At 43.0% G+C, this 21,969-nt stretch overlaps 1 protein-coding gene across 4 annotated transcripts in view; it reads left to right on the forward strand.

The window, feature by feature from the left end:
• Positions 1–295: 295 nt before the first annotated feature.
• Positions 296–21,969, forward strand: part of AGAP1 (ArfGAP with GTPase domain, ankyrin repeat and PH domain 1) — a 757,099-nt gene continuing 735,425 nt past the window's right edge. For all 4 annotated transcript variants that reach the window (XM_029069277.2, XM_029069278.2, XM_029069281.2 and 1 more), the window contains exon 1: positions 296–547. In XM_029069277.2, coding sequence (XP_028925110.1) covers positions 385–547 — 163 coding nt within the window. In that variant the 5' untranslated portion in view covers positions 296–384. The remainder of the gene's footprint in view (positions 548–21,969) is intronic.

Below are 21,969 nucleotides of genomic sequence, written 5' to 3' on the forward strand. Positions count from 1 at the left end.
TCGCCCCCCCCAGGACTGGCCGCCTCTCGCCCCCCCAGGACTGGCCACCAACGCCCCCCCCCAGGACTGGCCGCTGACCCCCAGGCTTAGCCCCCCATTCCCCTTCCCCCCGATCGTCTCTGCTGACCCCTCCAACCAGCCGCTGACCCCCTTTCCCCCCAGCCCCTGCCCGGCGATGAACTGATCTTCCTCCTCTCTCTGTGCCCGTCGGCGGTGCGCCCGCCGTTGCTGCTGCTGCTGCCCGGGGGCCATCGTGGTGTCGCCCTCCCCGCTGCGGTCGCTCCCCTCTCCCGCTCCCCACTCCTCCCGGTCCCTCTCCCGGGGTCGGGGCCGGGCTGGCGGCCGGCGGGGCCCCGGCGCGGGCGGAGGAGCTGCTGCAGCAATATGAACTATCAGCAGCAGCTGGCCAACTCGGCAGCCATCCGGGCCGAGATCCAGCGCTTCGAGTCGGTGCATCCCAACATCTACTCCATCTACGAGCTGCTCGAGCGGGTGGAGGAGCCCGTGCTGCAGAACCAGATCCGCGAGCATGTCATCGCCATCGAGGGTAAGAGGAGGCGCCCCCGGGGGAGGTGCGGGCGCCCCAGCGGCTTGCGCAGAGTGCCACGCACCCTGGCCCCGGAGCGGGGCTGGGAGGAGACCTCAGTGGGCCTGGCCGGACTCTGGAGGGTGGGCGGGGGGTGACCGGCTCGTTCACCTCGACGATGAGCGCTGGGGTGCTTCCTCCCCCTCCTCGGGTTAGGGGTCAGAGAAGCAGCGTGGCTCAGTGGAAGGAGCCCGGTCTTGGAGTCGGAGGTCATGGGTTCTAATTCCGCGTCCGCCGCTGGTCAGCGCTGTGACTCCGGGCCAGTCACTTCCCTGGGCCTCAGGTACCTCATCTGGAAAATGGGGTTGAAGACTGTCAGCTCCACGTGAGGCATCCTGACCACCTTGTATCCCCCCCCCAGCGCTTAGAACAGTGCTTTGCACATAGTAAGCGCTTAAGAAATACCATTATTATTATTATTAGAGGATTGCCGGGGCCTGTTGAAGACTGTCAGCCCCATGTGGGACAACCTGATGACGTTGTATCCCCCCAGCCCTTAGTACAGTGCTTTGCACATGGTAAGCGCTTAAGAAATACCATGATGATTATTATTAGAGGATTGTGGGAGCCTGTTGATAGGTCCTGGGCTCTTGAGGCCTGACTTCGGGAAAGGTGAATGAGTTGGTGGAGGTGATAACTGGATGGATAAGGGCTCCCTACTGGAAAGAAGTTGTTCTAGGCTGCTACTTTTCAGGGCGTCCGGCCCACGGCGAAGGCCCCGGTGCCCAGATGAGCACATGCCCAGGCCCTTGGTGATGGTGGGGGGGCTGTTCATTCATTCCATCATATTTATGGAGCACCTACTGTGTGCGGAACACTGTACCAAGCGCTTGCAAAGTACCATTCGGCAACACACGGAGACGATCTCTGCCCACTATGGGCTCAGGCGGGTGCAGAAGGTAAAAGTTTCTCTTTTGTCCGGTGGTCTCGAATCCGCTGCAAGAAGTTTCATTATTTGATGTACTAAGAGATCATCGGAAGGTACGGCTTGCAACAGGCCACTGTTGAAAGCCAACTCACAACCTGGATGAGGAAGAACCCCCAGTCGGGGGGGAGTCTTTAGAAACAGAATAATTGATGCCTGGCACATAGTGGGCTTAGAAGCCTAGGAGGGTCTGGCATTCTCTCCCCCAAGCTGATGAGAGATGCAAGGTGAACCGATAGAATTGTAATTTAGTCGTAGAAATTAGCTTTCTGCTCAGCCAGTCAAGATTAGGCTTCTAATTTGTTTCAGTAGTACAGTAATGCGGCTAAGGATTTGAGGCAATTTGTTTCGAAAGTTGTGTGATGGGCTAGGTCGAATGCAGGGTATTGATCAGCCAAATCACTTTCACTGCTTTCCATGCCCTGCACCACCATGGAGGGCCTTTGCCTGAGAATCGTTCCGACCCCAGGTGGAAGAATTCAAGTTAGAGTTCACCCTCATTGTCTGTAGTTATCTCAGCTGAAACCGTGCTGCTGTTTGAGCAGGTATGTTTTGGCGTGAGTAATCTGAACAATCCACTTAACCAGAAGTGTTTTGTAAACAGCTGATTGTCTCAGGCCATTGAAGAGATTGATTAAGTTTGAACAATTTAGAGGATTCACTCCAGGTGGTGGATATTGTCCCCGATAAGGGAAACCCAAGGAATGGTTTGGGTGTCAGAACCCACAGTGCTTTGTAAATAACTGGGAGGTGCAATCTCGCTCCTCACATACCTGGACCTTCGGTGACTATTTTCATTGGAGTTTTTTTTTTCCCCCTTCAAGAGGAAAGCTGCTCTTGGGCCTTTTTTTTTTTAAGCAAAGAATATTTGCACATGCCAATTGGTTGCCTTCTTTCAGTAATGCATAACAGCTTTTTCATTGTTATTTTTAGTTCTTCTGTTCTTGCACTCTGCCTGTTCTCTGGTGAGGGGTTAAAGTGCTGGGAAATGCCACTTTCTGATGTACAACATCTGCCCTGAGAAAGATGTGCGTCATGATAACATAAGATGCCTCTCAATTCCTGGGAGAAGCGAGGGCCTATTAGGCCCTCTAACAAGATCTTACATTAGAGGAAGCTTGCAATACTGCACCCACTTTCCATTAATCTGCTGAACCAGAGGGAAGGTTAAATCCGAGGCCCATCCTTTTATAGCTGTAGAATTGATTTGTGTGCTAATATTAATTTTCCATTCTCTTATCTCCATTTGGCTGCTCCCACAAGAGACCGAGTTGACTCTTAAAGGTGGGGGAAAGAATGAGTTTCCGAAGTAGGAGCTGGTGATGAGCGAGCTTTTCCGAGAGCACCGTGCCACTCTGGAAGGACGGTTGGACAGTGAGTTATGGAGCTAGATGATGTGATCTGTCTGTGAGACAGTCCTTTGTATCTTCCCTTAAAGTGAAAGCTTGGATACTGCCCATCAGCAAAACGATGTAAGTGATTTGTCTACAGTCCAGTTGTGAAGAGGGCAAAAGTGTTTGCCATTCTGGCCCCAGGTTTTCATGCATCAACCTGGCTGCTTTTCTGGATGAAATTTTGAGGTATTGAAGCCTCTGCAGTTTTAATTTTGTGTCTATGGTTAATTAGGTCTTTCCTCATTCAAAAGAAGCAGATATTTGCTTTCCCCTCCCCACCCCCATTTGGGGAACTTGGGTGAGTCTTAGAAAGTTCCAGAAAGTATTTAACTAGTGGAAAGAGCACAGACCTGAGAGTCAGGAGACCTGGGTCCAAATCACCATTCTGCCCATGTGTTTACTATGTGATCTTGGGTAAGGCACTTAACTTCTCTGTATAATGGGAATTCAGGACCTGTTCTCCCTCCCCCTTAGACTGAGTGCCCCACTGGGACGGTACTGAATCTGATCTGACTGGCTTGTATCTATCCCAGCTCTTGGTCCATAGTAAGTGTTTAACAAATACTGCAAATGTTATCGTTATTATTATTGTTAGAATCACTAAAAAAATTGGAAATGTAGTTATGCTGACATCCATTTTTGCTACAGAAAGAGAGAAAAATAATACTCTGCGATTCAAATACAGACTAAGTTGAGGGTGGGGAGGAATTGTGAGACTGGTGGTGGTAGAGTTGGAGAATGGTGGAGTTAATTGGGGAAAGATTCTAGGCAGTGATGGGTCTTGAGCTATGATTTTAAGGTTGGGAGGGATAAGATTGAAAGTGAACAGAAAAGAGGGAGTTGTTATGTGGATAGGAGAAATCTTGGGTTGCATTGAACAGGCAAGATGCGGGCGGACCTCACATTCTAAAGTGTCACAGTGGTGATCTCATTTGTCTTCTCTGTGAGTTTTTAGTGAACATCCTTATACACGTGAGCATGTTATTCTCCAAAAGTTGGAAGCCTCCAGATCAGGTTGAGATGGGCAGAATCCCCTGCCTGCTGAAGTCCCAACCCTTTCCTCCCACCCTCCCTTAGCTTGCCCACCCCGGGAGGGAGATACTGACCTCGTAAGTCTACATACCTTGCCAGTCCTGAAACAGCGGCATCCAAGCCATCCCACTTTTCAGATGACTTCCATCTTGACATTCCCAGCAACGAAGCCTATATTAGCAAAGTTAATATATCCCCGATATTCCTGAAATGAGACAGGATAGATAGTAGTGTTTGCAAATAAGGATTTTAGGTAATTCTCTTCTTCTTAGAACATGTTTCAAAGCAATGTCCCACGGAGATTTTTGTGGCAGGAGTGGAGACTTGGATGTTTAGATTATTGGCATTAAAAGAAAAAAAATATGTTTAATGTATCGCACAGCCAAGCACCTGTGAGAGCCTTCCATGTACATTTCATTCTGCTCAGGGGTTTTCCTTCAAGCAAATTTGATGTTCGTTCCATTTCTTTTGAAACTGGCACGTTCTTGATGGTAGGAGTGAAGCACCGGTATTTTCAAGAAGTAGTGTTAGAAGCTATTCCTAAAAACAATGCACATGGATGACGATTTGCTTCCCTCTTATCACCTTGTCTCCTCTTTGGTGCTTTAGAAAATGTTCATTTTTAGTTGGTGTGATTGACCTTGGAGGTAAATGAGAAAGTGACCATTCCTGTTGGCTGTATCATGATCATTCTCTTCATATAAATCTTTTTTTTATGAGTTAAGTATTTTATCTCATCTTGCATAGCAACAAAATGTGATTTGAATGACAACTACTTGTTCTACTCCAAACTATCAAAGTAGCTGTATGTAGAATGATTTATGGTGCAAGAATTATTAATATGAAGTTATTTCAAGATATTCATAAGTTTTATTTTCATATGTGCAAAATCTAAGTATTACTGATCGCATTCACAATGTTGAGAAGTCACTGTAAACCCCAACATCCACACTCCCTCCCTCTCCCCATGCCCCCAGTAATTTAAGAGACTGCAATTTGCAAAATTTTCCCCTCTGAACACATACTGTTGTTCTAGATCCCAACATGAAGTCTGCTGGACAGTTTCTTCTACATTGCAGGAGCTTCTTGTATGATGGATAATAATAATAATAATGTTGGTATTTGTTAAGCACTTACTATGTGCAGAGCACTGTTCTAAGTGCTGGGGTAGATACAGGGTAATCAGGTTGTCCTGCGTGAGGCTCACAGTCTTAATCCCCACAGTCACACTGCTGACAAGTGGCAGAGGGGGCATTCAAACCCATGACCACTGACTCCCAAGCCCGGGTTCTTTCCACTGAGCCACGCTGCTAAATTTGTGGTAGGTATTTTTTTCCTGAAATAAAAAAGAAATCACCAACTCACCTGTCTCTGGTTTAAAATAGTCTCCCTACAAACTACCACTTCCCATTGTATTATATTGCAGCCAAAATCTGATTGCAGAGTTGATAGTTTGTTCAAATAGCCATATCTTGAGATTTCTTCATCCAGCAATTGGTAGGAAAGCTAAAAGGCTGCCGAAATCTTGAAACTTGTAAATAACAGTAGTGAAATATACAGACCCGAGCATTTCCAAATATAATGGGTTTGTATAAATCTAAATCTAATGTCACATAGCATTTGGGTATGAGGTCAAGTCTTATCCGAGCTTGTGGGGAATATGGACTTTCTGCAGTTGCCGTGAACAAGTGGAGGATTCTTTTCCAATTGGAAATAAGTTACACTGGGAGTTAAACTTCTGTTCTGGTGGAGAATTGGTCTTGTGAGTTTTATTTTGTCCCTTTTTTTTTTTTCAATTATGCTTTGGTCAGGCGTTTCCATTTATTGCAGTCTTTTGAAAGGGTCACTCATTTTTTCCAAGTTTTTTTTTTTAGACTCTGAGCCCTTTTAAAAATGAATCTATGCTCTTGGAGGACTCAAAGAGATGCTAAAGGAGTCTACAGGAAGTGACTCAGAGCTGAAAAAACAAGCTATGGCAATTGTAGAAGCATTGCAAAAGAGTACCTGTTGCTGTGATATCACTGCTTGCTTAACCTAGGCATTTTAAGCTGACTCTGTTTATATATAAAGCTAAAAAGTCTGTATCTTTTTGCTTTAAGCAAGTATGTGCAATACCTTACTCGGTGATTTTTCTCTTACTTTTTTTAATGCAGGCTTTGTTGACCTGTTTGTAAATGCTTTTGAAAATGGAAATTAATACAATGTGTTATTTAAAGTCTGCTTTGGGACATGATCTTGGCCTTTGCCTCGCAATCTTTTAACTTTTAACTCAGCACCTTAATCTGAGAAATTCAAGACGTTAAGTCTGGTTTTCTCGGTTCTAATTCTTTTTTGCATTAGTATTTGAGAGGATGTTTGTATATGTCCTGACTAGTTCCCAACTTGCACTTGGATTTTCTCTCTTTATTCACCCCTCCCTCAGCCCCCAGCACTTATGTACGTATCTGTAGTTTGTTTATTTCTATTAATGTCTGTCTCCCCCACTGAGCTCATTGTGGGCACGGAATGTGACTATTAACTCTGTTATACTCTCCCAAGCGCTGAATGCAGTGCTGTGTACACAATAAAAGATTGATTGATCTGAACTAGTTTGGGGGCAAACAGCGTCGCCTAGTAGAAAGAGCCACTAGGTCTGGAAGTCAGAGGACCTGGGTTCTGATTCTGGTCTACCACTTGACTGCTGTGCATCTTTGGGCAAGTCACTTGTCCTCTCCGTGCCTCAGTTTCCTCATCTTTAAAACGGTGACTAAGCAGCGTGGCTCAGTGGAAAGAACACGGGCTTTGGAGTCAGAGGTCATGGGTTTGAATCCCGGCTCTGCCACTTGTCAGCTGTGTGACTGTGGGCAAGTCACTTAACTTCTCTGGGCCTCAGTTCCGTCATCTGTAAAATGGGGATTAAGACTGTGAGCCCCACGTGGGACAACCTGATTCCCCTGTGTCTACCCCAGCGCTTAGAACAGTGCTCTGCACATAGTAAGCGCTTAACAAATACCAGAATTATTATTATTATTATTACTTGTTTTTCCTCCTTTCTGTGTGAGAGTGTTTCTGACCTGATTCTCTTGTATCTACTCCCAGAGCTTAGAAAAGTGCTTGGCACATAGTAAGCACATGACAAATAGCACAGAAATGATCATTTATATTTACACAGAGAAAATCTGAAGGAGAATGATGCAAAGTGACTTCGTCACAGACTGCTAGGGAGTAGGGAGACGAAGAAGGAGTAACATGTAAATCTCTAGTCCAGAGGTCCTCTTATTTAAACTAGACTACCTTCTCCAAATGCTGGGGCTGTGGAGCGGACTTGGGATTGAATGGAAAGATGTGACATGCTTGGTCAAAATGAATCACAAATGGAAGATTTTAATAACCAAAACTAAAGGGTCTTGAAATTTTCCATGGATGGGGTAGTGATGGACTCTGAGCCCAGGAGGGAGCTTCAAAGGGACTCTATTGTTGGTTATGTTGATCACTTTTAATCAGTTCTAACCATCATTGACAGCCAGTGGTCATTCTGCAATATGGGTGAGCCGATTTGTGGTTGTGTTTTTAAAAAGGGAGGCTCTGTGGATTTAAGGATAAGTTACAAATTTAGCACTCTTTCTGCTACAGTAAAATGATTGTGGCCTTTCCAGATTCCAGTATTTGTGTGGCATTTCTATACAAACAGTCCTTCCTCTAATCACTGGAATGGCTCACGCAATCTGCTTGTAATTAGTAAAGTAGTTCGTAGTAAAACAGGGTGGGAAGCATTTTAATCTTTTCATTGTTTTGGGAGATGAATTCCAAATCAATTCCCAGTCATGTTAACAAATTGTTTTTGCTCTTGGATTTCTGAAATGTCAGTATTCAGCAAGATCAGGTGAACTGAATAATGACGATTTTCAAATCTTCAGTGGCTGTGGTTCATGCAGAGTGCTGCACAGATACTATACCCATTATTTTGGATAAGGGAAACTCAAAAATACAAAGGTCTGGCACATCAGACTGAGTTATAGTTTGTGCATTTTGATTTTCAGTTAACTCCGATTGACTAAAGCTTTTCTGTGTGTTTTTATTTTGGTTTTTTTTTGTTTTTTTTAAATTTCGGAATCAATGCCTATGGCTTCAAGAACTTTCTGGGAAAGAGTTGTTATTATTAAGGGTCACTCAGTGATCCTACCCTTTTCTTTTTATTATCATCAACTGACTGGTTTGACCTATAGTTTTAATCAAATAAGAACTTGGGAATTCATCGCTGCCTTGAAATGTTGATGTTACCCTAGTATTTTCAGTTAGTCTTTTTGTTATGAGAATTTTGTAAATTTTCCAGGGAGTGTTCAGTTGAGAGTCCCTCAGCTTCCTACTCTATTTTTTGTTGTTGGATATTTTTGTGTGTCTGTAAGCAGTGATAACAGTGCACCTATTATGTGTTTAAGCTGCTGTACTAAAAAAAAAAGTCATTGTTTCAATTTTAGCATCAACAAGCAAGTCTCATGATTTTAGGAGAGGTTTATCAATGCAGTGTTGGGTAATGGCATGCAAATGAGAATTAAACTCCAGGAATTTTAGAAAGTGCTAGAAAAAGGACGTACTAAATTGTAGACATCAAATGTTGTAGGCTTTTATTATGTTGGCAGTTTGAGTGATCATATCTTGCATTCATTTTAGTACTGAGAGCATGTCTCCTCAGTATAGTTGTCAAAGAGAAGGAAGCAAGCTCAGAATCACAGCCCATTCTCCACTTCATATATTTTTCGTTTAGCCCTGATTTTTCTAAAGAGTTATCTCTTTTTAATGCCATCTCTTTGCTTTCTACAAAGTGACCAAAGTAAGATTCCCCCAGGCCAGGTGGCCCCTTATCTGGTGAGAGTCTGTTGCTGTTCAAGGGTCAGTTTATTTGCTGTCTTTCACTTTGCTTTTGTCTTCTCAAAATTACTCATTTCCAGTTCTCTGGCAGTAACAGTCTACTGCCCCTGCAAGAACCATTGCTGGTGGGCTGAGATAGCCTTCTTGCCTAGAATATTGTGGGTGACCTGAGAGAGACAAGCTTCTTGCATAGAATACTGGGGCAGGACCGCTCTACGTAGGGGACGGTGCATGGGACAAGTAATTGATGTTCCAGGTGTGTATTGTGCAGTTCAGCCATTGTGCCAGCTAAGAGGAAGTTATAAAAAAAAAGGAAAATCATTAGTGCACCAAAGACAAAGCACTTCTTTTTTTGGTAATGCACAATGGCGTTCCTCATCTGGAGGGTAGGAGCATGCAGAATTTCAGTTCACCACCAACACACCAAAAAGTGTGTAAGAGGACATCTCCCACATAGAAGATAGATATATCTATAACTTTTCATCTGACAAATTGTAGTCTGAGGAACATACTTTTGTACGTTGACACTGTTCTTCACTGTTTTAGAAAAACACTATTGAAATTGGTACGTTTGTAGATCTATTTGGCTGATAATGGGTGAAAAATTTGAATAGTGCTGTAGTGGACTTTCAGAAGAAATGAAGACAAAATGAAGAGAAATTTTACTGGGATTCTTGGACACAAGTCAGTAGTTGTGGATTTCGTTTCTACCAGGTCAGCAAATGCCTTCAGCCTGCTTTGGATCAGGGACTGCTTCACCCCTGTCAAGTGACCACACTCACTCACAGAGCTGGAGACCAGAGTGAGAAGGGGGAAATCTAGGCCTCTGCTTTTTTAGAAGAATGGTTTCCATGAGAGAGAGAGTTTCAGTTGAGAGTTCAGTCCAAGAAACTGAAAGTGTATGCCAGTGATTAAGGAAAGGAAATGTCAGCCATATAAATGTAGAGTTCAACCCCCAGTATTTCAGAAACTTTCCTTGAATAATTATATTGGCCTCTTTCATACACATGATTGATTAATGATATTTATGTAGTAATTACTATGTACCAAGCACTGGGGTAGAGCCCAGATAATCAGCTCAGACATAGTTCCTGTCCCACCTAGGGGGCGGGTCTCACAATCTTAAGAAATCCTAACAAATATATATCCTGTCACAATTTCTTTACAACTTTCATTCTGCATTTGGATGGGGAAATCCTTTTCTTTCCCTTCCACCCTTCCCCCTTATTCTATATCTAGAAATTGAAGGACAGTGAGTCTGAACTGGCATCTGTTTCTCTGCTTGGCTGTTCAAACCACCATAACTACTAGAGGAGGAACTTGAGCAATGGATGATCATTTATATGAAACTGAAAAGTATCCGAAATCCAGACAAAGTTCAAGCTTAAGCGATCATATGTTGTCCCTGACCTAGTAGGTAGAACACAGGCTTGTGAGTCAGAAGGACCAGGGTTCTAATTTTGTCTCTGCCACCTGTCTGCTGTGTAACCTTGGGCAAGTCACTTGACTTTTATGTGCCTCAGTTACCTGATCTGTAAAATGGGGATTTAGACTGTGAGCCCCATGTGGGACATGGACCATGTCCAAGCTGATTAGCTTGTATCTACCCCGGTGCTTAGTACAGTGCCTGTCACACAGTAAGCACTTAAGAAATAACATAAAATATGGACTGAGATGCTCTAATGCCATTGTAGTGCTTCAGTTTTCAAAAAACAAGAAGGACTATATCAAATCATCCATTGGTTTCTCTTACTAGTGCCTATGGAGATCCAAATTTAGGTTCATCAATCAGTGGTATTTAGTGAATGCTTATGTATGCAAAGCACTGTATTAAGTGCTTGGGAGAGTGATGGTAGACATAATCGCTGCCCATAAAGAGTTTACAATCCAGAAGGGGAGACAGCCATTGAAATAAATACAGGAAGGGAAATCAATCAGTGGGAAATGGCAAGATATATTAATATGTACTTAAGTATTGTGGGTGGAATGAATATAATAATTATGGCATTTAAGTGCTTAACTGTGTGCCAGGCACTGTACTAAGCGCTGGGGTGGATACAAGCAGATCGGGTTGGACGCAGTCCCTGTCCCACGTGGGGCTCACAGTCTCAATCCCAATTTTACAGAGGAGGTAGTTGAGGCCTAGAGAAGTAAAGTGACTTGCCCACAGTCACACAGCTGACAAGTGGCAGACTCGGGATTCGAACCTATGACCTCTGACTCCCAAGCCTGGGCTCTTTCCATTGAGCCACGCTGGAATATCAAGTGCTTAAGAAGTATGATCCAAATGCATAGGTGGCACAGGCAACGTAAGGGAAATGAAGTTTTAGGCAAGACCTCTTGGAAGAAATCTGATTTTAGGAAGAGTTTGAAAGCGGGGAGTGTGGTGGACTGTCATATATAACGGCGGAGTGAGTTCCAGGCCAGAGAGAGCAAAATAATAATAATGATGTTGGTATTTAAGTGCTTAGTATGTGCCAAGCACTGTTCTAAGCGCTGGGGGAGATACAAGGACATCAGGTTGTCCCACAATCTTAATCCCCATTTTACAGATGAGGTAACTGAGGCCCAGAGAAGTTAAGCCCAAAGTCACACAGCTGACAAGTGATGAAGTGGGGATTAGAACCCACGACCTCTGATTCCCAAGCCTGTGTTATTCCACTAAGCCACGCTGCTTCTAAATAAAATATTAATACTAATTGTGGTATCCCCTTGCCCCCTCTTACCTCACCTCCCTTCTCTCCTTCTACATCCCAGTCCACACACTCCCCTCCTCTGCTGCTAACTTCCTCACTGTGCCTCGTTCTCATTTGTCCCGCCAAAGACCACTGGCCCATGTCCTACCTCTAGCCTGGAATGCCCTCCCTCCTCACTTCTGCCAAAGTTGCACACTTTCCCCCCCTTAAAAACCCTACTGAAAGCTCACCTCCTTCAGGAGGCCTTCCCAGACTGAGCCCCCCTTTTCCTCTGCTCCCCGTCCCCTCCTCATCTCCCCGACTCCCTCCCTCTGCTCTACCCCCCTGCCCCACAGCACTTGTGTATATATGTATATATTATCCTATTCATTTTATTAATAATATGTATATATCTATAATTCTATTTATACTGATGCTGTTGATGCCTGTCTACTTGTTTTGCTTTGTTTTGTTGTCTCTTTCCCCCTTTCTACACTGTGAGCCCATTGTTGGGTAGGGATTGTCTCTATTTGTTGCCAAATTTTACTCTCCAAGCACTTAGTACACTGCTCTACACACAGTAAGCACTCTATAAATATGAATGAATGAAATGTATTTAAGTACTTACTGTGTGCTAGACACTGTACTAAGCATTGGGGTAGATACAAGATAATCGGGTTGGACACAGTTCCCATCCTACACAGGGATCACAGCCTTTACCCACTTTTTACAGATGAGGTAACTGTCACACAGCGAATTTTAGAATCTTGCCCAAGTCACACGGACAACTAGCAGATCCGGAATTAGAACCTACATCTTCTGACTCCCAGACTCGTACTCTCTCCACTAGGCCACACGGCTTGGAAAGGGGTCAGTGAAATAGACAAGACCAACATACAGTGAGTAGGTTGAAAGGGAAATGAAGTGTTTAGCGTGGGTTATTTTAGGAAATCAGAGAGTTTAGATAGGAGACAGAAAGCGGACTGAGTACCTTAAAGCCAATGGTAAGGAGTTTCTGTTATGAGCAATGATTGGAGGTTTCTTGAGGAGTGGGGAGATGTGGACTGAACTTTGTTTAGATTCAGGCAGCAGGGTGAAGTGCAGGCAGGTCAGTGAGGAGGTTGAGGCAGAAGTTGTCCGGATATAAGTGCTTGGCTCAGCATGGTAGTAGTTTGGATGGAGCAGAAAGATTATGTAATCTCAGTTTCTTGTAAAAGGATCCTTGGTGTCCAAGTTGAATTATTAAAGAGAATTGACACTGTCCATTTCCTGTATGTTTTTTTTCCACCATGTAGTTTTCTTTCCATGGTAATATCAGTTGTTGCATTAAATTTTCTAAAGTCAAACAGTTGGAGTTTCACAAGCAAATGTTAGTTGAATTTCTTTGCTATAGAAACAAGTTTTCTTTGTGGTTTGTGGAGTTAGATTTTACAAGGTTGCAGTTTGTAACCGTATTGAAGTACTGAGTGCAAAATGAAAACAGAACAAAAAAGATATATTACCTTCATAGAAATGCACTGAGCTGTTAGCCCATATTTTACCCTTAATCCACCTGGGCAATCAAGTTTGCCTCCCAGGTTGTATATCTTCAACCTTTAGAAAATTTGAGATTTTTCTTTGATAATACAGTTTGTTTAGCATATGTTGGGAATAGGAAAAGCATCAGAGTTAAAATGTATCACCAGTAAACTGGATGCAAAATAGTGTGGTCAATGGTTTTTAAAATTTGCTTGTTCAATCTTATTAAAAACCTGGATAAGTAAGGACTTTCCATCCAAAATGACAGGATCTGGAAATTTCTGGCCATTTTAGTGCAACTACCATCTGTATGTATGCTTGGGAAGTTTTGACGTCTATGTTTGAATGGAATCCATATTAGTATTCAAGATTAAGTGGAATTTCAAGTAAATGACTCTTCTGAGTCCTGAGATTATGGTGATTCCTGGGAGGTGGAAATAGAGGCTGACTTTTAAAATTTTGGTGTAGCTCACAATTTAGCTGTTGCTGAAATAATTTTGCTTTCTTGATTTTTTTGAAAGCAGTGTTTGCCTCAAAATGAAAATGTTACTTGTCCAGGTCAGTAACCATCAATAACTCTTTGGTGCTAGCTTCTTTGGAAGGTGGCCTAGGAGATCTGGAATCCTTCTGTTTCAGTGAGCAGACAGTCTATTGATTTGATTCTTTTAAGTATATTGGAACCCTTTGGCTCTTTCTTGAGGACAGAAGGAGAGAGTAGTGTGACAAGGCAGAAAAATACAGCAGGAGGAACAGCTGTCTGCGCTGCTCTTTCACCCATTCATTCATTCATTCAGTAATATTTATTGAGTGCTTGCTATGTGCAGAGCACTGTACTAAACGCTTGGAATGTACAGTTCAGCAATAGAGACAATCTCTGCCCAGTAACGGGCTCACAGTCTAAACAGGAGAGACAGATAGCAAAGCAAAACAGAACAAAACAAGTAGTCTGGCATAGATATCATCAAGATAAATAGAATCATATATACCCATCATTAACAAAATAAATAGAGAAATAATATATACAGATATGCATAGTGCTGAGGGCAGGGGAAGGGAGAAGAGCAGAGGGCCGGAGAAGGGGGAATGGGGAGGGGAGGAGGAGCAGAGGGAAAGGGGGGCTCAGTCTGGGAAGGCCTCCTGGAGAAGGTGAACTCTCAGTTCAGTCCAGCTCCTTTCCCAGCCTTGAAGTTGTGGATTTGGAGCTGTGAGTTCAGGGATTGCTTTGTTATGGACCAGCTTTGGTTATCTGCACATACTCGAAGATCTGGGTCCAGAGGTTTAGGTCTATTCATTCCCTAAACAGGCCCCCCTCCCCCCTCCAACCTTGTGGCCAGATTAATGTGGCCTCCCCACTGCTCTCAGGCCCAGACACTCTCCTAGTCTCAAGAAAGATCTGAGAGACATAACTGGGTCTCTCAAGGCTTCTCCAGGTTGGAGTGGTTCCTCCTTACTTCTGGCATTGTACAGGGCCGTCCCCTTAAACCGGGTTGGTGTTCAGGGCTGTCCCCTTAGACCGGGTTGGTGTGTGACAGAAATAGTAATAATGGTAATGATGGTATATCAAGTACTCTTCCAATCACTGGGGTAGATACAAGTTAATCAGGTTGGACACAGTTCCTTTTCCACAGGATGCTCACAAGTCTTAATCCCCATTTTACAGATGAGGTAACTGAGACCCAGAGAAGTTACGTGACTTGCCAAGATCAAGGCATGTGGCAAAGTGGGGATTAGAACTCAGGTCCCTCTGACTCACAAGCCCATGCTCTGTCCATTAGGCCCCGCTGCTCCTCAGTAGACAAGTAGGAAAAATAATAATTTTTTCTCTAAGTTGTCTCCTGATCAGTTATGGGGTGAATGCTTCAGGTTTCTGGATAATTTCTAGCCCTTTTGCTGGCTAAAGCCAAGGAGAGGATTTTTTTTCCTCCCTGTCAATCCGTCTTATTTATTGAGCACTTCCTGTTTGCAGAGCACTGTACTAAGCACTTGGGGGAGTTCAGGAGACATGTTCTTTGCCCACATTGAGCTTACAGTTTAGAGGAAGTGTCTAGGAAGTGGTCCATTTTCCTTCTGTCTGGAACCTTATCTGGACTCCAGTCAGCCGACCCTATCTTTCTGCCCTGAAGGATCTCTGGTAAAAAATTTTTCCTTCCTACATCATGTGGAGTCTTTCCTTCTCAGGCCTTGGAAGAAAATTTGGGAATTTAGATTGTTCGTTCATAACTGTGAGAATGAATGCCCAGGAGGGAACCATAATGTGGTCCCTCCGAGAACCCTGGGAGGGAAGAGCCATTGGTCTGATGCAGGAATGAGACTGCTGCCATAGAAGCCAAAATCAAGACTAGGATCCTGAGCTTTTTGTTCTGATAATCCAAATATTAAAACAAAGCAAAAGAAAGCAACAACAAAAAAACTCTAGCCCTACATTCCACTTTTTGTACACAGTAAGTGCTCAGTAAATACGATTGAATTCCACTTTATCCCTCAGCCTCGAATTTCGTGTTTACAGGGACTATTACTAAGATGCCTCATATTTTCAGGGGAGAAGCAAAGTCCAAACAAACTTTTATTTACACATTATTTCTAATAATATTTATTCTTGCCTCTCTCATTTTGATTTACTGTTTCCTGCACTGAAAAATTTGATAAATTTGAGGCAGGAAAAGGCTGATGGAACAGCATGTTGTTCTTTTTGCCTAATATTTTATGTTGTTTTTAATTATGCTAATGTGCCTTTAGGGTCACTTAGAAAACCCTTGTCTCATAAATGAATGTAGGAGGACTCATTAGTGAATTCATTTGGGCATCCATTTCATCAACTCAAGTTTACATCAATTTTAAGTTATAGATATAGCTTCTATTACACTGTCTTCAAAGTCACTAGGAAACACCCATTGGTTTTGTGTATTTCCTGGCATATAATAATGTGATACTTTTTGTGTGCACTCCCCACCCCCGTAACTTTAGCCGTTCTCTTAAAGCACTAGCTGGATCTGCACTGGGTAAACCAATGAGAAGATGAGGAAATTTCATGGATTCTACCTGGTGTTAATGATATACTGGTTAACTCACTACCTGTGGGAAATTTGATTTAGTACCTGCTCTCCTTTCCCCTTAGACTGGGAGTCCACATGAGATGGGAACTCTGAGCTGATTGTGTTAGATCAATGCAGTGTTTAGCACATAAGCCAGTTAGTAGTACTAGTAGTAATACTAATGCTTTAACGCAGTTGAGCATGGGAGACTTAAAATAATTTAATTAATTTCTCTCTGGCAGTGGGGTAGTTTGGTAGAGAGATTGTCTTGGAGGCACAGTGTGTCTTCAGAAAGGACCCAGGCCTTCCAAATGGTAGATGCAGACCTGTTTTTGTGTTTCCCAGTACAGCTCTTGGGTATGGGGAGGGTCTTGGAAGAGAGACAAGGTTACAGTGTGGTTTTTCAACCAGGCAAATGTGCTGACCTGAGAGTTTCCGGGATGAGATGGGAAGCTGACCTAGTAGTTTGTGGCTCCAAAAATGTTAATCTTGTCTTCAAGCACAGTCCCCACAGCCCTGTAGACTATGAACTCCTAGTGGGCAGGGAACATATCTACCAACTCTGTTATAGTATACTCTCCCAAGTGCTTAGTACCGTTTTGCACATAGTAAGCACTCACTGAATATGACCAATTGACTTCAGTAGGTTGGCATGTAATACATTCAGGCCCAAACCAAAATTTTCTTCTGAAAAATTATCTTCAAAGAAATATCCGGGGTGCTGGGCACGAGAGCTGCTCTGTGGCATTAATTTACCTGCAGTGTTTGCAAATGCCAGTCTTAATTAGGGCCCCAGATTTGCAGATGTATTTTGGAATATGCTTTCTGTATTTTAAGATTACTGACATTTAAAAAACTGGATTTTTCATTGTAAAATATTTTTTTCCCCCACATGAACAAATACAGTATGGAGTGACTGCTCTGTGCAAAAGGACAGCTATGCATTATTTGGCAGGCTGGAGTTTGGCCTCCCAATTGGCAAAGAACCCTTCTATAATATAAATCTCACCACTAAGGGCTCTGAAGACAAAGCTGAAGAGTGTTCACTATTTGCTTTTAAAGGGTAACAATAAGCCCACCCAAGCCCAGGTTTTGTTTTCTTTGTAACCAAGAATTTTAATTGGGGGAGGAAGATTGAAGAAGCTTATTCTTGGAAAACAAACAAAAGTAACCCAAAGTATATCTTTCTAGAAGAACAATGCAGTAGTTTTATTGCTCTCTTTCTGCACTGAGATATTTTATATTCAGAATTCACTGTGAAGGATTCTGAATCATTCCAAAATAGATAGTTGAACAAGCTGGTCGTGCACCTGGAATAACATCATCCTATGGGATAGGGGATTTCTTAGTCTGGGAAATTGAAAGGAGGGAAAAGTGGTGACCTTGGGTCCTCCCCACAATGAAGGTGTTGGTGGTTGTGAGAAGATGTAATCCCCACAATCATCAGGAAGGTGAAGAAAATGAAGAAACACCCGTCTTTTACCAACTTGAACCCAGTTCCCATAGCTCTGGGGGTGGCAAAGCCTCCTGAGCAAGGTTTGGGAGGAGTAGATGTCAGCTTCCTAAGGGCAGACATAGTGTTGTCTACCAAATCTCTTCTTCTCTCCTAAGGGCTTAGTACAGTGCAATACAGCAGTAAGTGCTTAATAAATACCATTGAGAGATGACATGAGGCGGGGAGACTGGGAGTCATTGCTGGCCCGTGAGCAGCCAGAGGGCAGGGACTCTCCCAACATCTCCTGGCCCCACTAGGCCCCAGGAGGCAAGGAGGGCAGGGGTCTAGTGAGGGTGGTAACCCTTTCCATTGCCCTCTGACTTGGCCAGTCCCAGGATCTGGAGAAATAAAGCAGAGATACTTTAGGCCCCAAACTTCAGGTGGCTCTGTTTCATTTCTGGAAGCAGCTTCACTTTGGAAAAATTGAGTTGGCAGGCTTATCCAGGGAGCCAGGGGGAGTGGCTGAAGGAGCAGGAAGTACTGCAGTTTTTTGTTGTTTTTTTTTAATGGCATTTGTTAAGTGCTTACAATGTGCCAGGCACTTTACTCAGCCTTGGGGTAGATAAAAGCTGATCAGGTTGGAGACAGTCCATGTCCTACATGGGGCCCACTGTATTAATCCCTATTTTATAGATGAGGTTACTAATGCACTGCAAAATTTAGTGACTTGCCCTAAGTCACACAGTGGACTGGGACCTGAGCTGAGATTAGAACTCATGTCCTTCAGACACCCAGACCCGTGCACTGTCCATTAGGCCACTCGGCTTCTTCTGCTCCCTAAACTCCTAAACTCCACCCCTCCTTCTCAAAATCCTACTGCTGCTGATTTGCCCGCAATCCATTATCTAAGACAGACCTGACCTCTGGCACAGTCATGCGTTTGGGATAAACAGGCCCCTCCTCCCCCAGCAAAGGTCTCAGTGGTGGGGAAGGATTAACCTGACCTGATTCAGATGATAGGAGAGAAAGAAAGAGGCAAGTTCAGTCTCGCACAGAGGTGGAAAGAAATACCTGGGTGGGGTAAATTGGGTTAACTTTATGGAGGGAATTCCCAACTGCAAGGCAGGCCTGGCTATCTGCGTATCTGGGGAAGTTCCTAGGGTTCTGGGTGGATCAGGAGCTAGAATTGATCTTGCTGATCAATTCTAGTAATGATAATCAACAGCCCACAATTCAAAGCTAATGCTTGATTATTCCCTCTGCATGTTTGATATAAAATAGAGACGCAGGGGGCTATGCTTACCTGCTTATTTACAGCTGGGGCAGAAATTCAGGGGTTTTAGGTACATTACACACTTTACACTTGAATAAAACTTTGCCTTGCCCCCTGTACATCCGGAGCTCATCCTTGATTTTAGGCTCTAGGAAACTTTGTTTTGTATAATGTTGCATTAGTGAAGTGTATGATCTAGGTGATCAAACTGTGCTACCCTGACACTCTCAGGAATATGGGAAAGTTACCAAGGCTGGATCTATATTAGACAAAATCTGTAACTGGATTCTGGGACTCTAAAGTTGCATGTCATCACTACCATAGCTGGGGTTATTTGGTAAGGGTAAAGAAATATTTGAGTATGGGGGGACAAGTGATCTGTAAATTAGCTTTTGTCTACAATACTTGAACAATACCACTGAAGGATGTTGAGCCAATCCATATCAAGGGTGCTGAGGGAAGGGTGAAAATAAAGTGCTTAAGGGGTAGAGATCCAAGTTCACAGGTGACACAGAAGGGAGAAGGGAGTTGGGGAAATGAGGGTTTAGTTGGAGAAGGTCTTTTGGAAGAGATTTGATTTTTTAAAATTAAGCTTAGAATGAGGGGAGTCTCATAGTCTGATCCATATGAAGAGGGAAGGAAGTCCAGGCAAGAGGGAGGATGTGGGCAAGGGGCAGTGTTGGCATGAAAGGAGCAAAGTGTGCGGGATGGGTTGTAGTAGGAAATCAGTGAGGTAAGGTTGTTATGAGCAGGGAACTTCTTATATAGCTCTGTTATATTGTACCCACCAAAGCACTTAGTACAGTGCTCTGCACACAGTAAGTGATCAATAAATGTGATTGATTGTGGTAAAATATGATTGGGTAAGCCATTGGAGAGCTATAAAGCCAGTAGTAAGGAGTTTGTTGTGTTGCAGAGGTGGTTGGGAAACCACTGGAGTTTCTTGAGGAGTGTGGAAATGTGGACTGAACTCTTCTTTAAGGAAAATGATCTGGGCAGCAGAATGAAGTCCACACTGGAATGGGGCACTCATATAAGTGCTTGGATCGGTGTAGTAGCAGTTCTGATGAAGAGCAAAAAGTGGATTGTAGAAATGTTGTGAAGGTAGATAATGGGTCACAAGATACAGTGAGAATAACTAGGATTTTAAATCTGAAACATTTCAAAATTTTTCTAAAGAAAAACAGTGAATGCAGTACCCAGACACTTAAATGCTAGTAGTAATGGTAATCATCAGTGCTTGGCACTTAGAGAAGTAGCGTGGCTCAGTGGAAAGAGCCTGGGCTTGGGAGTCAGAGGTCTTGGGTTCGAATCCTGCGCTAACACTTGTCAGCTGTGTGACTGTGGGCAAGTCACTTAACTTCTCTGTGCCTCAGTTCCCTCATCTGTTTAAAAAAAAAAATGGGGATTAAGACCATGAACCTCACGTGGGACTACCTGATTACCCTGTATCTACCCCAGCACTTAGAACAGTGCTCTGCACATAGTAAGCACTTAACAAATACTAACATTATTATTGTTGTAAGTGCTTAACAAATACCATTATTATTAATAGTCTTTATTAAGAGCTTACTGTGTATTCATTCATTCAGTAGTATTTATTGAGCGCTTACTATGTGCAGAGCACTGTACTAAGCACTTGGAATGAACAAGTCGGCAACAGATAGAGACAGTTCCTGCCCTTTGACGGGCTTACAGTCTAATCGGGGGAGACGGACAGACAAGAACAATGGCAATAAATAGGGTCAAGGGGCAGAACATCTCGTAAAAACAATGGCAACTAAATAGAATCAAGGCGATGTACATTTCATTAACAAAATAAATAGGGTAATAAATATATACAGTTGAGCAGACGAGTACAGTGCTGAGGGGATGGGAAGGGAGAGGAGGAGGAGCAGAGGGAAATGGGGGGAAAAGAGGGTTAAGATGCGGAGAGGTGAAGGGGGGTGGTAGAGGGAGTAGAGGGAGAAGAGGAGCTCAGTCTGGGGCAGGTACTGTGCTAAGTCTTGAGGTAAATAATTCAGACATGGTGTCTAACTTGTGATAGGGTCATAATCTAAATGAGGAAAAATGGACATGTTGACAAAGAAGAATTATGAACAATAAATATCAATTAAACTGCCCAAAATAACAATGCTAAAATAATTACTTGCCACACTGGCAACAATCAATGTTAACTACTACAGTATTCAACCTTCAGAAGTTAAAAATATATTGAGAACAGCTGCTTGCCTAGTGGTTAGAGCGTGGGCCTGCGTATCAGAAAAACCTGGTTCTAATCCTGGCTCTGCCACTTGTCTGCTGTTTGACCTTGGGCAAGCCACTTAACCTCTCTGGTCCTCACCAGTTACCTCATCTTTAAAATGGGGATTAAGACTGTGAGCCCGATATGGGACATGAACTGTGGACTGTGTCTGATTATCTTGATTCTACACCAGTGCTTAGAACAGTGCTTGGTATATAGTAAGTACTTAACAAATACCATGAAAAAAAAATTGAACTCAAACTTTTAAATTACAGAACACTGTACTAAGCTGTGGGACAGAGTACGCATATAGGGATTAGACATTCTCTGTTTTTCGTGTGTGTGTGTGTGTTGGGGGCTCACAGTCTAAGGGTATAAGTGAGGAGAAGAAACTTTGCTATGGATAATAATTCATTATATTCATAATAAAGCCTATGCCCTGAACTGATTAATAATAAAGGTCAGCATCGTGATGATGGCATGTGATTTGCTTGGTTAGGCATCCTTAGGAAATTATTTCCAATACACAAGAAAGCATGTTAGAGAGAGATAGAAATTGAGCTTGACGATACCATTTGGCCTGAAAAGCATTACACAATTTAAATGACTTGGATTGGGATTTTATTTCTCTGTGCTTTACCAGAGTGGTTAGTGGCAGGAATAACATTTCCCCCTTGATTTTTGAGGTAGGCGGTAACAGCTTCAACTTACTGAATAACTGTTTGGAACTTTTTAAAAAGCTGACATTATTTTGAGTTTGAGAAAAGAGGGTAGAAACACATTTTTAAAAATTCTTGGCACTTTATGAAGGAAAATAGGATGCTGACAAAGATGAAAATTTTATAAGTAGAATGTAATTTGTTTTTCAGTGTGCTTTGTCCCTGTTATTTTTCTACTTGTGAATCAGACTTTTACATAAAAGTTTATTTAATTTAATAGCTTACACTTGAAAAAATCTTTAGTGTCTGGAATTTTCTTTGGATTTTTTTTTTCTTCGTGATTAAAC

Source organism: Ornithorhynchus anatinus, chromosome 7 (genome assembly GCF_004115215.2).
Source record: "Ornithorhynchus anatinus isolate Pmale09 chromosome 7, mOrnAna1.pri.v4, whole genome shotgun sequence".
Taxonomy (NCBI): Eukaryota; Metazoa; Chordata; class Mammalia; order Monotremata; family Ornithorhynchidae; genus Ornithorhynchus; species Ornithorhynchus anatinus.